The 15,480-nt window shown below is 49.5% G+C and overlaps 1 protein-coding gene across 2 annotated transcripts in view; it reads left to right on the forward strand.

Annotated features, from left to right (window-relative positions):
* ZC3H3 (zinc finger CCCH-type containing 3) overlaps nt 1–15,480 on the forward strand; it is a 202,254-nt gene that overhangs the window by 121,821 nt on the left and 64,953 nt on the right. For both annotated transcript variants that reach the window (XM_081323029.1, XM_081323030.1), the window contains exon 6: nt 14,861–14,948. In XM_081323029.1, coding sequence (XP_081179155.1) covers nt 14,861–14,948 — 88 coding nt within the window. The remainder of the gene's footprint in view (nt 1–14,860; nt 14,949–15,480) is intronic.

Below are 15,480 nucleotides of genomic sequence, written 5' to 3' on the forward strand. Positions count from 1 at the left end.
AGAAAGAGGAAGGAAGGAAGGAAGGAAAGAAGGAAGGAAGGAAGGAAGGAAGGAAGGAAGGAAGGAAGGAAGGAAGGAAGGAAGGAAGGTGGAGAGAGAGCACAAGATCACACAATTAAAGGTTTGGCAGGGATCTTTGAGGTCTTCTAGTCCAGCCCCCTTCCCAAGGTAGGAGTATCGATAATGTAAATGTCTCTGCAATGTTCGCTGGAAAACCTCCAGCGATGGAGCACCCACAACGTCTGCAGATTTTTTTGATAAACTTTCATCCCTTAGTTCAAACTTCCTCCCAACTCTTTCTCCAACTGTTTGTTGCGTTGTTTTGCTTGTGTGTGTGTGTGTGTGTGTGTGTGTGTGTGTGTGTGAGAGAGAGAGAGAGAGAGAGAGAGAGAGAGAAAGGGAGAGAAAGGGAGAGAAAGAGAGAAAGAGAAAATGGTGGTGGCTATCATCATACAGTCAAAGCCCTCCCCCATCTGTGTATTATTACTCAAGCTACATGGCTGACACTTTGACAGTTTTGACAATAACAGAATAACAAAATTAGAAGGGACCTGGGAGGTCTTCTAGTCCAACCCCTGCTCAAGCAGGAAGCTCTAGGCAATTCTGGACAAATGGCTTTCCAATTCCCTCTTAAAAGCCTCCAGTTTGATGGAGCACGCACAACCTCTGGTGGCAAGCTGTTCCACTGGTTAATTGTCCTCACTGTCAGGAAATTAGTTCCAGGTTGCTCCTCTCCTTGATCAGTTTCCATCCATTATTTCTTGTCCTGCTCTCTGGCGCTTTGGAGAATAGCTTGACCCCCCCCCTCCTCTTCTTTGGGGCAGCCCCTCAAATATTGGAACACATCCTTGTAAAGGATGAAAGTTGGGCCTTTTGGGTCTCCTTAATTTTGGAGAATCCGCTTCGCCTGGAAGTGGCCCTTAGTGGAGACAACGCTCACTCAGTGTTGCTCATGGAACATCTGGTTTATCCCGCTGCAGCTGGCACTCCCACCTGGGACCGTCTGGGTGCCAATGGTGCAGCATCGAACCCCAGTTTCCAGTTGGCTTCTCAAAACGTGCAAACCATGACGTTCATTCAGAGACCCCTTTCCTACACCCACTTATTCCAAACTGGGACAGAGAAAGAAAGAAAGAAAGAAAGAAAGAAAGAAAGAAAGAAAGAAAGAAAGAAAGAAAGAAAGAAAGAAAGAAAGAAAGAAAGAAAGAAAGAAAGAAAGAAAGAAAGAAAGAAAGAAAGAAAGAAAGAAAGAAAGAAAGAAAGAAAGAAAGAAAGAAAGAAAGAAAGAAAGAAAGAAAGAAAGAAAGAAGAAAGAAAGAAAGAAAGAAAGAAAGAAAGAGAAAGAAAGAAAGAAAGAAAGAAAGAAAGAAAGAAAGAAAGAAAGAGAAAGAAGGAAGGAAGGAAGGAAGAGAAAGAAGGAAGGAAGGAAGGAAGGAAGGAAGGAAAAGAAAGAAGGAAGGAAGGAAGAAAGAAAGAGAAAGAAAGAAAGAAAGAAAGAAAGAAAGAAAGAAAGAAAGAAAGAAAGAAAGAAAGAAAGAAAGAAAGAAAGAAAGAAAAAGAAAGAAAGAAAGAATTAAAACAGATTTTCAGCAAAGCGGTAGAACTGCAGCCAGGGAACGAACACCGTAAGAACGGGGCCCGTCCGATTCAGCCCCGAATGTAGGTTTTTATAAAAACGCCGTGCAAATAGAAAAAAACAGACATCCTTGCCTGACGCCCGGAATTTTTTTAGGAAAGAAAGCTGAACTCCTCTTGAAAAGATTCCCACCCGATTGATACAGCCAATGTTGCCGGCTTCCGGAAAGAGGGGGGGGGAAGAGAAGAATTTAGCCCCGACACCTGCTTTTTAGTCGCCTGCACCGGTGGTGGGGGATTGTGGTCCAGGTTGTCCCTCCGTCCAAACCTTTTGCAATACCGGCGGCCAATCACGAGGCTGCCAGAACTGATCAAGCAAGCCATTCATCTCTGCAAAGGGGAAGGAAACGAGTTCCCTTCTCGGACCTTGTCCACCGTCAGCCTCCGGCTGTGAAGAGTGGCAGACGTGGACGCACGAGGCTCCCGGGGAGACGGAGGAGGCCGAGGTGGGGTCCCTGACACCGTCCCTCGAATTAAAAACCGTCGCCACCGCAAAACCAGATTGGCCTCTCTGGCAGCAGCAGCAGCAGCCGCCAAAGAGCCCGCTTGCCAATTTCCAAAATTCAATCAGGGTTTTCTCTCTGCCGCAGATCGGACTTCCTTGAACGGGGCTTGATTGAAACCGTGTAAAAAAAACCGTTGGAAGGGGTCTGCCGGTTACGCGAAGTCTTCTTCCCTCCGATGCTAGCAAAGGACTTCAAGCTTAAGGCCCTCCCCCCCTTTTTTTTTATTTGGATGGCAGAAAGTGGTTGGGCTCTTTTATCCCCCATGTAGTTGATTTTTCTAATCAGAGACTGGATTCTCTTATTGGCAATTTGGAGGCTCAGAATTTCGGAAGCTGTTGGGAAGCTACATATTGTGCCAGGCTTGAAAACCAAATGGCTAACATTGAAATGCAGGGAGAATAGAGTAGAGTAGAGTAGAGTAGAGTAGAGTAGAGTAGAGTAGAGTAGAGTAGAATAGAATAGAATAGAATAGAATAGAATAGAATAGAATAGAATAGAATAGAATAGAATAGAATAGAATAGAATAGAATAGAATAGAATAGAATAGAATAGAATAGAATAGAAGTAGAGTAGAGTGGAATAGAATAGGAGTAGAGTAGAGTAGAGTAGAGTAGAGTAGAGTAGAATAGAATAGAATAGAATAGAATAGAATAGAATAGAATAGAATAGAATAGAATAGAATAGAATAGAATAGAATAGAATAGAATAGAATAGAATAGAATAGAATAATAGAGCTAAAAGGAACCTTGGAGGTCTTCTAGTCCAGCCCCCTGCTCGAGAACCTGTACCATCTCAGACAAGTGACTGTCCAGTCTCTTCTTTAAAATCTCCAGTGATGGAGCACCCAGGATTTCTGGTGGCAAGCTGTTTCACTGGTTGACTGTCCTCACTGTCAGGAAGTTTCTCCTTAAATCCAGGTTGCTTCTCTCTTTGATTAGTTTCCAATCATTGTTTCTCATCCTTCCATCTGGTGTTTTGGAGAATAGGTGGACCCCCTCTTCTTTGGGGCAGCCCCTCAGATACTGGAATGCTGCTATCATGTCTGCCCTATTTCTTCTTTTCTTTAGACTAGCCAAACCCAAGTCCTGCAGCCGTTCTTCATATGTCTTAGTCTCAAGGCCTTGGATCATTTTAGTTGCTCTTCTCTGAATTTTTTCTAAACTCTCAACATCCTTTTTTGTGATCTGGTGACCAAAACTGGCTGCAGCATTCCAGGTGTGGCCTCACTAGGGTTTTATAAAGCGGTACTAATACTTTGCATGATCTTGATTCTCTGCCTCTGTTTATGCAGCCTGGGATTGTGTTGGCTTTTTTGGCGGCGGCTGTAATGTGATGTGTAATTCTGATCACTGCATAATTCTGATGCTTCAAAAGACCCGAGGTGATTTTGCGGGTAGAGGGTGATAGAATTAGCCACAGGGTGAAAAAATTGTCCACTCTCTTTTAACGCTGGGATCCCATGATCCTAGCTTCCTGTGAGTCAGTGTTGTCTACAATTTTAAGAGAGGTGGACCTCACCTCCCAAAATTCTCCAGGAAGCTGTGCTAGCTGGGGACTTCTGGGAGTTGAAGTCCACAAGGCTTAAAGTTGCCAAGGTTGGACAGCCATGGCATAGGGTCTCCTGCATCTGTCAGAAATGGTGTAGGGTCTCCTGCTTGAGCAGGGGGCTGGACTAGAGGACCTCCAAGGTCCCTTCCAACTCTGTTTTTCTGCAAGGGTCTCCTGCTTGATCAGGGGACTGGACTAGATGACCTCCAAGGCCCCTTCCAACTCTGTTTTTCTGCAAGGGTCTCCTGCTTGATCAGGGGGCTGGACTAGAAGACCTCCAAGGCCCCTTCCAACTCTGTTTTTCTGCAAGGGTCTCCTGCTTGATCAGGGGGCTGGACTAGATGACCTCCAAGGTCCCTTCCAACCCTGTTACTCTGCAAGGGTCTCCCGCTTGATCAGGGGGCTGGACTAGAAGACCTCCAAGGTCCCTTCCAACTCTGTTATTCTGCAAGGGTCTTCTGCTTGATCAGGGGGCTGGACTAGATGACCTCCAAGGTCCCTTCCAACCCTGTTACTCTGCAAGGGTCTCCCGCTTGATCAGGGGGCTGGACTAGAAGACCTCCAAGGTCCCTTCCAACTCTGTTATTCTGCAAGGGTCTCCTGCTTGAGCTGGGGCTGGACTAGAAGACCTCCAAGGCCCCTTCCAACTCTGTTTTTCTGCAAGGGTCTCCTGCTTGATCAGGGGGCTGGACTAGATGACCTCCAAGGTCCCTTCCAACCCTGTTACTCTGCAAGGGTCTCCCGCTTGATCAGGGGGCTGGACTAGAAGACCTCCAAGGTCCCTTCCAACTCTGTTATTCTGCAAGGGTCTTCTGCTTGATCAGGGGGCTGGACTAGATGACCTCCAAGGTCCCTTCCAACCCTGTTACTCTGCAAGGGTCTCCCGCTTGATCAGGGGGCTGGACTAGAAGACCTCCAAGGTCCCTTCCAACTCTGTTATTCTGCAAGGGTCTTCTGCTTGATCAGGGAGCTGGACTAGATGACCTCCAAGGTCCCTTCCAACCCTGTTACTCTGCAAGGGTCTCCCGCTTGATCAGGGGGCTGGACTAGAAGACCTCCAAGGTCCCTTCCAACTCTGTTATTCTGCAAGGGTCTTCTGCTTGATCAGGGGGCTGGACTAGATGACCTCCAAGGTCCCTTCCAACCCTGTTACTCTGCAAGGGTCTCCCGCTTGATCAGGGGGCTGGACTAGAAGACCTCCAAGGTCCCTTCCAACTCTGTTATTCTGCAAGGGTCTCCTGCTTGAGCTGGGGCTGGACTAGAAGACCTCCAAGGTCCCTTCCAACTCTGTTATTCTGCAAGGGTCTCCTGCTTGAGCTGGGGCTGGACTAGAAGACCTCCAGGGCCCCTTCCAACTCTGTTATTCTGACCACGTTGGAGGTTTTGTTCCTTCCCTGGCAAACCAGGTAATGCTCAGAAGCGAATTGCTTGCTCTAGCACGCTGCTGTTTTTTCTGCCGGTGCTGACTTCTGCCGTGGGCCGGCTGATTTGCCCAAACGTCTGCCTGCTCCACTTATCTGTGGCACAAAAGCCCACCGGTGCCCGGCGCGCCCCCCCCCTTCCGCTCTTGACCTTCCACCTTCATCTCTGCCTGGGGAGTCCTGATGTATGAAACGGCTCCTTATTTTCGGCAGCCGCTTCCAAGGTGTCAAGGAGTCAGAGAAGCGAAATGCACGGAAACCCCCCCTCCCTCTCCCCAACTGGTGGGGGCACCCCAGGTCCCCCTCCTCGCCTTGCCGGCTGCAACTACAACAAGGTTACGGCCACGATTGGGAAGGAAAAACGGAGTGATTAAATCGGGCGACTTCCTGCTTTCCAGCCACAATCGCCCCTTTCAAGAGGCAGGTGATTTGTGGGGCGTTGAAGGTCCCCCCCCAGAAGAGGTTTCAGCCCCTGAGGAGCCCCCGAGGGAACCCCGGATGGGGGCAGAAGGGAGAAGGAAATGCTGGGGGGGGAGCAGCCACAGTGGGGGTGGGGGTGGTTAGGCTTTGTGGATCGCTAACCACGCTACCAGGGAAAATACTTTTTTTGCCTTCCGAGGGATGGGTGGGTGGGTGGCAGCCCCCAGCCATCAGATGTTAAGAATTCAAACACACACACACAGCAGGTACTCTCTGGTGCTGATTGGCTAGAAGGCTGATGAGCAACAATTAAAGAAATAAATCTTCCCCCCCCCCTGCGCAGCGCTCCAAAGTGTTGGGTTCAGCGCCGACGCTTGTGGAATGGGAAAGTAGGGGTGCCCTGGATGTGTGTCTGTCTGTGTGTTCGTGTGTCTGTGAAGCTACCTTAGCTAAGGCAGCTTTTTTCAAGGGCAAAGAGTGAGAAGCAAAACCCTGTTCTCCTCCTCCTCCTCCTCCTCCTCCTCCTCCCCCTGTTCACCTCCTCCTCCTCCTCCTCCTCCCCCTGTTCTCCTCCTCCTCCCCCTGTTCTTCTCCTCTTCCTCCCCCTCCTCCCCTTGTTCTCCTCCTCCTCCTCTCCCCAAACCTAATTCCCTTCTAGCACAGATGATGTTACCTAGTTGGGTCATGAAATGTCTGCAAGAAAACCACCCAGCTCAGAGAGCATCAAGGACTCCACAGTACTCCTCCTCTTCCTCTTCTTCCTCCTCCTTTTCCTCCTCCTTTCCCTCTTCCTCCTCCTCTCCAAACCCCCCCCTCCCTTCTAGAACTGATGACATTACCTAGTTGGGTCATGAAATGCCTGCAAGAAAACAGCCAAGCTCAGAGAGCACCCAGGACCCCGCAGTTCAACCTTGAACTAGAAATATTCTCTTCTGTTGGCCTATGTTGGGTGTAGTTGCATTAGTGAGATCACCTGTGGTTACCTTTGCATGATTGGCAGGCCTCCCTCCCTCATGCGAGACATTTAGCCTTTGGGCTCTCAAAAGACCACAGGAAAAACTGTGGCTGCATTGCCAAACGCTGGAGCCAGCTACTTTTTCCACCGAATGTCTCCCAGCCAGTCACACCTGTTTGGCAGTTCCTGGCCCACTGTGGGGTTCCCCAAGGAGTCAAGATCAGGTGAAGGGTTAATACCACTTTACAAGGCCTTGGTAAGGCCACCCTTGGAATGCAGCATCCAGTTTTGGTCACCAGGACGTAAAAAAAGCAGTTGAGATGCTAGAAAGAGTGCAGAGAAGAGCAACAAAGAGGATCAGGGGAGTGGAGGCTGAAACATATAAGCAAATGGAATTGGGTGTGTCTAGTTCAGAGGTAGGCAACCTTGGCTCTTTTATGACTCATGGACTTCAACTCCCAGAATTCCTGAGTCAGCTATGTTGACTCAAGAATTCTGGGAGTTGAAGTCCATGAGTCATAAAAGAGCCGAGGTTGCCTACCTCTGGTCTAGTTTAATGAAGAGAAGGATGAGGGGAGACATGATAGCAGCCTTCCAGTATCTCAGGGGCTGCCCCAAAGAAGAGGGAGTCAAGCTATGCCCCAAAGCACCTGAAGGCAGGACAAGAAGCAACGGATGGAAACTAGTCAAGGAGAGAAGCAACCTGGAACTAAGGAGAAACTTCCTGACAGTTAGAACAATTAACCAGTGGAACCAGCTGCCTCCAGAAGTGGTGAATGCTCCAACACTGGAAGCTTTTAAGAAGAGACTGGACAGCCACTTGTCTGAAATGGTATAGGGTTTCCTGCCTGAGCAGGGGGTTCGACTAAATGACCTCTAAGGTCCCTTCCAACTTTATTATTATTTTTATTATTTATCAGTGGCACTAGTCTAATGAAGAGAAGGATGAGGGGGGACAGGATCGCCGTGTTCCCAGGGTTTGCCACAAAGAAGTCTTTTTTTGCCATCAGTTTCCTGTTTGTAAATGTGGTTGACATATGACGGCAAAGGTTTGACACATCACTGGCACTGTCAATCAATCGATCAATCAAAACAGAGCTGGAAGGGACCTTGGAGGTCTTCTAGTCCAACCCCCTGGTCAAGCAGGAGACCCTTGCAGAATAACAGAATTGGAAGGGACCTTGGAGGTCATCTAGCCCAACCCCCTTCTCAAGCAGGAGAGCCTAGACCAGGGCTGTCAAACTCAATTTCATTGAGGGCCGCATCAGCATTGCGGTTGCCCTCGGGGGGCCGGGTGGGTATGTCCAGGGTGGGCGTGGCCTACTGGGTGGGCGTGGCTAGAGTGCGTATGGCCTACTGGGTGGGCGTGGCCAGCTCTACATCATTGGCATCAAGGGTGCCTATGGGGGCCTGGGCAGGAGTGGGACAGATCTGAGGGTCTCTGGGCCGGGGCCAAGGCAGTGGGGGCCGTTCCCTCACTGTCTCCAGGATGGCTTCGCGGGCCGCATGAAACCACTTTGCGGGCCGCATCCAGCCCCCGGGCCTTGTGTTTGACATGTCTGGCCTAGACCATTTCAGACAAGTGACTGTCCAGTTTCTTCTTGAGAACCTCCCACCACGTCTGAAGGCACCTTCTCTTCCACTGATTCTTTGTTTCTCACCGTCAGGAAGTTTCTCCTTAATTCCAGATGGCTTTTCTCCTGGATAAGTTCTCGTCCTGCCTTCAGGTGCTTGGAAAATAAGTTGAGCCCCCCCACCCCCACCCCTCTTCTTTTTGGTTTTGGTTTCATTTAGGTTCGATGCTCCTCGGCCCCGTCAGCCGAGTCCTCCGGATCGCCTGCCAAGGGCACCGTGGAGCATCGGTTGCATCAACCGACCCCGAGTCTCCAGCGGGATGCTTTGAGCACAAATCTGTCAGTCCTGGGAACCTATGTTTCCAAGAGCCAAGATTGTCCCCTGCTGTTTCCACGAAGTCTGCTTGGCAAAGTCAGCCTCCCTGGGACCCACCGGATGGGTTTAGGATCGCCGTGTCCGGGGGCTGCACTTATTATACCAGGCAGCGTTAAATATGCCCTTTTGCAGACGTTCGTCCGAAGCGATCGAATGCAAATACTTGCAACGCCTGTTAAAAACGAGCGCGAACTAATACGGTATAAAGTAAGACAAAAGAGAGAAATCAAAGGGAGAGCTAAAGGCGAAAGAAAGGAAGGGGTGGGTAGGTGGGAAATTAAAATAGGAAAGGAAAGGAAAAGATGTAGTTATAACTACAAGTCCACTTCTTACTCCGTGGTTACCGCGTTCCGCTCTCCTGTCTGCGATCTATCCTCTCTCATCATCCCAACCGTAAATCATATTTCCCCCCCCCCCATTTCACGCAAAATAGACTAGGAGGGCTTTCCAGTCAGCAATAAGCGTACGTAATATCTTTTGTCTGATCAAGGAAGACAATTTTGCCGTCTCAGCAAATCCCGTCCTCTTTCGCCAGCCGTTGTGGGCAGAGCCAACTCTTTCCATCGTTCGCGCACGCAATAATCTCGCCGCAGTTGTCGCGTACGAAAACAATTTTTTTTTTCTTACTTGGTTCCGAGCGTTTGTCCATTCATCCCAAAATAAAAAAAAACCTGGCTTCAATTCCTCTTTAAAATCCTCTGAATCATGGAATGGATTTAAATCCGGAATTTTTTTGGGGTGTGTGTGTTTTTTTTCTCTTGTGTCCACCGAACATCAAATGTCCTGTTTTCTCGTTCCCCATCCTAACTTTGAAGTGCCTTCATGCATTCCCATGGCAAGAAAGCGTGAAAGACAGGGCTTAAGACTCGCTTAATGACCGTCTCGCTTAGCAACAGAAATTTTGAGCTCAGTTGTTCTCGTAAGTGCTCGTAATTTTCCCCCAAATGCAGTCTATCCTCGTCTTAACAACTGTTTATTTAGTGACCATTCAAAGTTACAATGGCCAACTCACAATGGCCAACTCACAATGGCCAATTTGCCCTGGCTAACTCACAATTGGCAACTCACAATGGCCAACTCACAATGGCCAACTTGCCCTGGCCAACTCACAATTGGCAACTTAACAAGGGCCAACTCACAATGGGCAACTCACAATGGCCAACTTAAAAAAAAATTAAATAAAATAAATAAATAAATAAGGTTCGCTTAACAATTTAAAAACTTGCAGCGGTTCGCTTAGCAACGGTAGCAAGGAAGGTCGTAAAATGGGGCAAAACGCAGGTTTTTGTAACAGACCCGCGGAATGCTGAGTGCTGCCTGCCGCCCTTGGGAAGGTTTTAACACCTTCCCTCTTCCTCTTTTGTATCTTTGGCTTCACCCCTTTCCCCCCAAACAAGTCGGCGGATGTGCATTTTTTTTTTAAAGTCCGGCAGGCGTCAGCGGCGCCTGGCGCCTGGTGCCGAAATTCCCACCGCAAAGGCCTTTTCTTCTCGCCATCGCACAAGCAGCCGCCAGCCTGGACGCTGCGGTCTTTCCCATGGACTTTAGCAAGGGGGGGGGTTTCTCCTGTCTCTGTAGCCCCTGCGGCTTTTGCTTTGCCCCCCCCACCCCCAAGCTGGATTCTGCAGGTTCCTCTGCTGCTGAGAGACAAACACACACACACACACACACACCTGTACACACCCGTTGGAGGGAAGCCCACTCGTGCTGTGTTTGCACAGGGAACAGATGGGGCTGTGCCGGCACCAGTCGGGCGCGTGACAGCCCCGGTGAAGGGAGCGCCGGTTGACGCGCTATCAAATTCCACTCGCTCACTCGGGAAGGCTGCTGGCCTGGCAGGCGAGCGAGCGACGGAGGGATGCTCGCCCCACCCAGAGCGCTCCGGAGCGCATCTCGGCCGAGGGCGCAGGAACTCCTGTCGCACCAGGTGGGCAGGGGGACACCGCAGGAATGACGGGGGCCTCCCTTTGGGGAGCCGTCCCCCCTCCAGCAGGGGAGCCCAGACAGCCCAGTTCATCTCCCTAAAACTGTTGGGGATTTGGCCAGGATTCAGGGACCAAAGACTTCCAAATAAAAGCTGCAGAAGAGGATTGTAGGATTTGTAGCTTAGGGGACAACTGTGAGGTCATTGGTGGTCTCCCTCCCTCCCTCCCTCCCTTCCTTCCTTCCTTCCTTCCTTCCTTCCTGCCATCGTCCATAATCTCCTTCCTTCTTTCCTTCCTTCCTTCCTCCCTCCATAATCTCCTTCCTTCCTTCCTTCCTTCCTTCCTTCCTTCCTTCCTTCCTTCCTTCCTTCCTTCCCATCTTCCTTCCTTCCTCCCTCCATAATCTCCTTCCTTCCTTCCTTCCTTCCTTCCTTCCTTCCTTCCTTCCTTCCTTCCTTCCTTCCTTCCTTCCTTCCTTCCTTCCTTCCTTCCCTCCTTTTTTCCTTCCTCCATAATCTTCCTTCCTTCCTTCCTTCCTTCCTTCCTTCCTTCCTTCCTTCCTTCCTTCCTTCCTTCCTTCCTTCCTTCCTTCCTTCCTTCCTCCATAATCTTCCTTCCTTCCCTCCCTCCCCCCTCCCTTTTTTTTGGGTCTTGATTTCCTTCTGGTTGGGGAAGGCTGAGCTGGCCATTAGAGCAACAAGGGAGCCAATCCTTTAAGTCCCGCTCAAGGCCCGCGTGTGCGATGGAGGGAGAATCCCAGCTCATGGGGAGGGGTCTCTCAGGAGGCCGGCCAGGACTGGCAGGACCCCATTGAATGCTTTGCTTCATTCTTCTGAGTTCATGAATTTACGAAGTCGGTTTGGGAGTTGGAAGGGACCTTGGAGGTCATCTAGTCCAACCCCCTGCTCAGGCAGGAAACCCTATACCATTTCAGGCAAATGGCTGTCCAGTCTCTTCTTAAAAACTTCCAGCGTCGGAGCATTCACCACTTCTGGAGGCAGGTGGTTCCGCTGGTTAGTTGTTCTGACTGTCAGGAAGTTTCTCCTTAGTTCCAGGTTGCTTCTCTCCTTGATGAGTTTCCATCCGTTGCTTCTTGTCCTGCCTTCGGGCACTTTGGAGAATAGCTTGACTCCCTCTTCTTTGGGGCAGCCCCTGAGATATTGGAACACTGCCATCATGTCACCCCTCACCCTTCTCTTCATTAAACTACACATACCCAATTCCAGCAACCGTTCTTTATACGTTTTAGCCTCCAGCCCCCTAATCATCTTTGTTGCTCTTCTCTGTACTCTTTCTAGAGTCTCAACCTCTTTTTTACATCGTGGTGACCAACACTGGATGCAGTATTCCAGGTGTGGCCTTACCAAGGCCTTGTAAAGTGGTATTAGTACTTCACGTGATCTTGATTCTATCCCTCTGTTAATGCAGCCTAAGGACTGTGTTGGCCTTTTTGGCAGCTGCAGCAGACGGCTGGCTCATATTGAAGTGATTGTGACCCACTTGGCCCAGTGGGTTCTGCCAAGGGAGATGCAGGTTCTGGAAGCCTTAGATGGACTTAGGTGTGGGATGCCTCACCTGTCTGAGACCTCTTTCACAGGCCACTGTGTGTGTGGAGGGGGGGCTGAGCAGGTAGACCACCGGTGGGATCTGATTTAAGAGCTGCTCAGAGCATCCTCTCCAGACAACTCGTGTTGCAGTTCTTTTGTCTGCTGTTTTCGTTTTGTGGTTTAAATTGGAATTACTGCTGCGGTGGCGTCTGAGCGGTTTCGTTCTTTATTGACGCCGGCCATTTAAGTTGTCCGGGGTGGGCATAAATCAACATTTTTGTTTCTGTTTGTCTCAACACTTCCCACCCGTCTCTGCAACTGGGGGAAAGAGGGATGACGAAGTAACACTTCATACCTGGTTAAAGACACCTGGTTGAGATTGTCAGAAGCAAAGACCTGTTGTTGTGGGGGGTGGGGGTGGGGACAGAGAAGCTGCCAGGACTGGATCCAGCTGGTGCCCATAGGGCAGGAGTCGGGGTCGGGGGTCACCAGTCAGTGCCAGGGAATAAAACAGAGGCACGGACAGTTTGCGTAATGTTTTGCCTTGACATCTTGATTGGGCTCTGCTGCCTTTCGGCCTGCCCACCCTCGAGACGGTGATGGGCAGCAGTGTCCACTAAACAAGGGCAGCCCCTGATTCTTTGCAGCTTGACCTTTGTCTTGCAGGTGGACTTTTGCCCAATGCCAGGACTGGTGACCAACTGATGGAGAGCAATTTAGTGATATCAAAGCCTCTAATTCTGTGCCTTTCAACCTTGGCAACTTTAAGCTAGGTGGACTTCCACTCCCAGAATTCCCCTAACCCTAACCACCCCCATCCCCAAATCCTGCCCTGCCTATCAAACTTTTATCGGTTTACAACTTTTATTTATCTATCTATCTATCTATCTATCTATCTATCTATCTATCTATCTATCTATCTATCTATCTATCTATCTATCTATCTATCTATCTATCTATCTATCTATCTATCTATCATCTATCTCTATCTATCTATCTATCTATCTATCTATCTATCTATCTATCTATCTATCTATCTATCTATCTATCTATCTATCTATCTATCTATCTATTTTTATTATTGATTGATTGATTGATTGATTGATTGATTGATTGATTGATTGAATTTCTATACCGCCCTTCTCCCGAAGGACTCAGGGCGGTATACAGGGCAATAAAAGCATTACTTACAAAAGTTAAAATAAAATGAAGTTAATTAAGCCCTAACAATAAATAATTAAAAATACCCCAAACCCTTAAACCAGGCCGGCCTGTTCAAATAAATAGGTTTTCAGATTTAAAACATTACTGTCCTTGCTGGGAAACGAAAATTCCATTTAAAGAAAAAAAAAAAATAGAAGCAAAGCCGGCTGGGGGATTCTGGGAACTGAAGTTCGCCCAGCATTGCCAGTTCCTGGGCTTGCGCAATAAAAGCCTTGCACAAACTTTATATGCAGGTAGTCCTTCGCCTGCAACACGAACTGAGCCTCAAATTTCTGTGGCTCAAGAAAGCAGTGGTCAAATGGGCTTTGCCCCGTTTCCCCACCTTTTTTTTGGCCGCCTTTGTTAAGCGAATCACACAAGCCTGGCTTTCCCCCCTTGACAGAAGCCAGCTAGGAAGATGATTCCATGTTTCCCCAAAAATAAGACCGGGTCTTATGTTAATTTTTGCTCCAAAACTTGCACTAGGACTTATTTTCAGGTTAGGGCCTATATTCGGGGGAAATACGGTACTAAATGCCTCCGTCTGGCTGATGATCTTAAGTGGGGCTTGTTTTGGGGGAAATACGGTACTAAATGCCTCCGTCTGGCTGACAATCTTAAGTGGGGCTTATTTTGGGGGAAATACGGTACTAAATGCCTCCGTCTGGCTGACAATCTTAAGTGGGGCTTATTTTGGGGGAAATACGGTACTAAATGCCTCCGTCTGGCTGACAATCTTAAGTGGGGCTTATTTTGGGGGAAATACGGTACTAAATGCCTCCGTCTGGCTGACAATCTTAAGTGGGGCTTATTTTGGGGGAAATACGGTACTAAATGCCTCCGTCTGGCTGACAATCTTAAGTGGGGCTTATTTTGGGGGAAATACGGTACTAAATGCCTCTATCTGGCTGACGATCTTAAGTGGGGCTTATTTTGGAGGAAATACGGTACTAACTAGGGACGCGGTGGCTCAGTGGGTTAGGACGCTGAGCCTGTCGATCAGAAGGTCGGCAGTTTGGCGGGTCGAATCCCGAGTGCCGCGTAACAGAGTGAGCGCCTGTTACTCGTCCCAGCTTCTGCCAACCTAGCAGTTCGAAAGCACGTAAAAATGCAAGTAGAAAAATAGGGACCACTCCGGTGGGAAGGTAACAGCGCTCCGTGCGCCTTTGGCGTCTAGTCATGCCGGCCACATGACCACGGAGACGTCCTCGGACAAGCGCTGGCTCTTCGGCTTTGAAACGGAGATGAGCACCGGCCCCTAGAGTTGGAAACGACTAGCACGCATGTGTGGGTACTAAATGCCTCCATCTGGCTGACATCTTAACTGGGGCTTATTTTGGGGGGTGGGGCTTATATTACGAACGTCCTGAAAAAAATAGACTTTATTTTCCGGGCGGGTCTTATTTTCGGGGAGACACGGTCGTAATGATAATCACATGACCCTGGGGCAATGCAACCGTCATAAATATGAGTCAGTTGCCAAGCATCTGGATTTTGATCCCATGACCGTGGGGGGATGCTGAAAAATGGGATTCATGACTGTTTTTCGCACTTATGACCATCGCAGCATCCCTCACCGTCCTGTGTAGTTACAAGGGTGCCGGAAAAAGGGATTCACGACCGGGGTCATGTGATTATCGTTCGAATGGTCACTAAATGAACAGTCGTACGTCGAGGGCCACCTGTAAAGCCCACCTAGATACTCAGGGCAGGGTTCTCTCTCTGAACCGGTTCTCTTTCTCTCCCGCAGCCGCACGGCCGGACTCGGCGCCTGGCGCTCCTGGGTATTCTCCGCCAAGCTGGGCAAGCCGCTCGGTCACCAGCCGCTACATCGCAAGGTTGGTGGTGTTCTTGAAAGCTCCCTGGAGGTCCTGGGAACTCACCCACAGCCGCATTTCAGAGCGGGGAGGGTGACAAGCCACCCACCGCTGGGCGGCCTCCGTGCTGCAAATCTCTAGATCCCTCTGAAGATCAGAAAAGTCTGTGATTCCCAAAACGGCTCCCTCGGAGACCCTACAGATCCCTCAGCCACCACAGCTACCTGGGTGGGGACCGAAACGGGCAGGGCCCACTCAGTCAGCCGTTGGCCCAGACCATAACGCCAAGATGGCTTTCCATGTGGGGTGTCCACATGGAAAGCCATCTTGGCGTAATGGTGAAGGTGAAAGCAGGAATCAGCGGGTTCCAGTCCTGCCTCAGGTGCGGAAGCTGGCTGAGCGACTTTGGCCCAATCACTAGGAGACTGGGAGTTCTAGTCCCGACTTAGGTATACAAGCTGACTGAGTGCCTTTGGCCCAATTACCAGGAGACGGGGAATTCTAGTTCTGTCTTAGACATGAAAGCCAGCTGGGTGACTTTGGGTCGGTCACA

This window comes from Vipera berus (assembly GCF_964194415.1).
Source record: "Vipera berus genome assembly, chromosome: 3".
Taxonomy (NCBI): Eukaryota; Metazoa; Chordata; class Lepidosauria; order Squamata; family Viperidae; genus Vipera; species Vipera berus.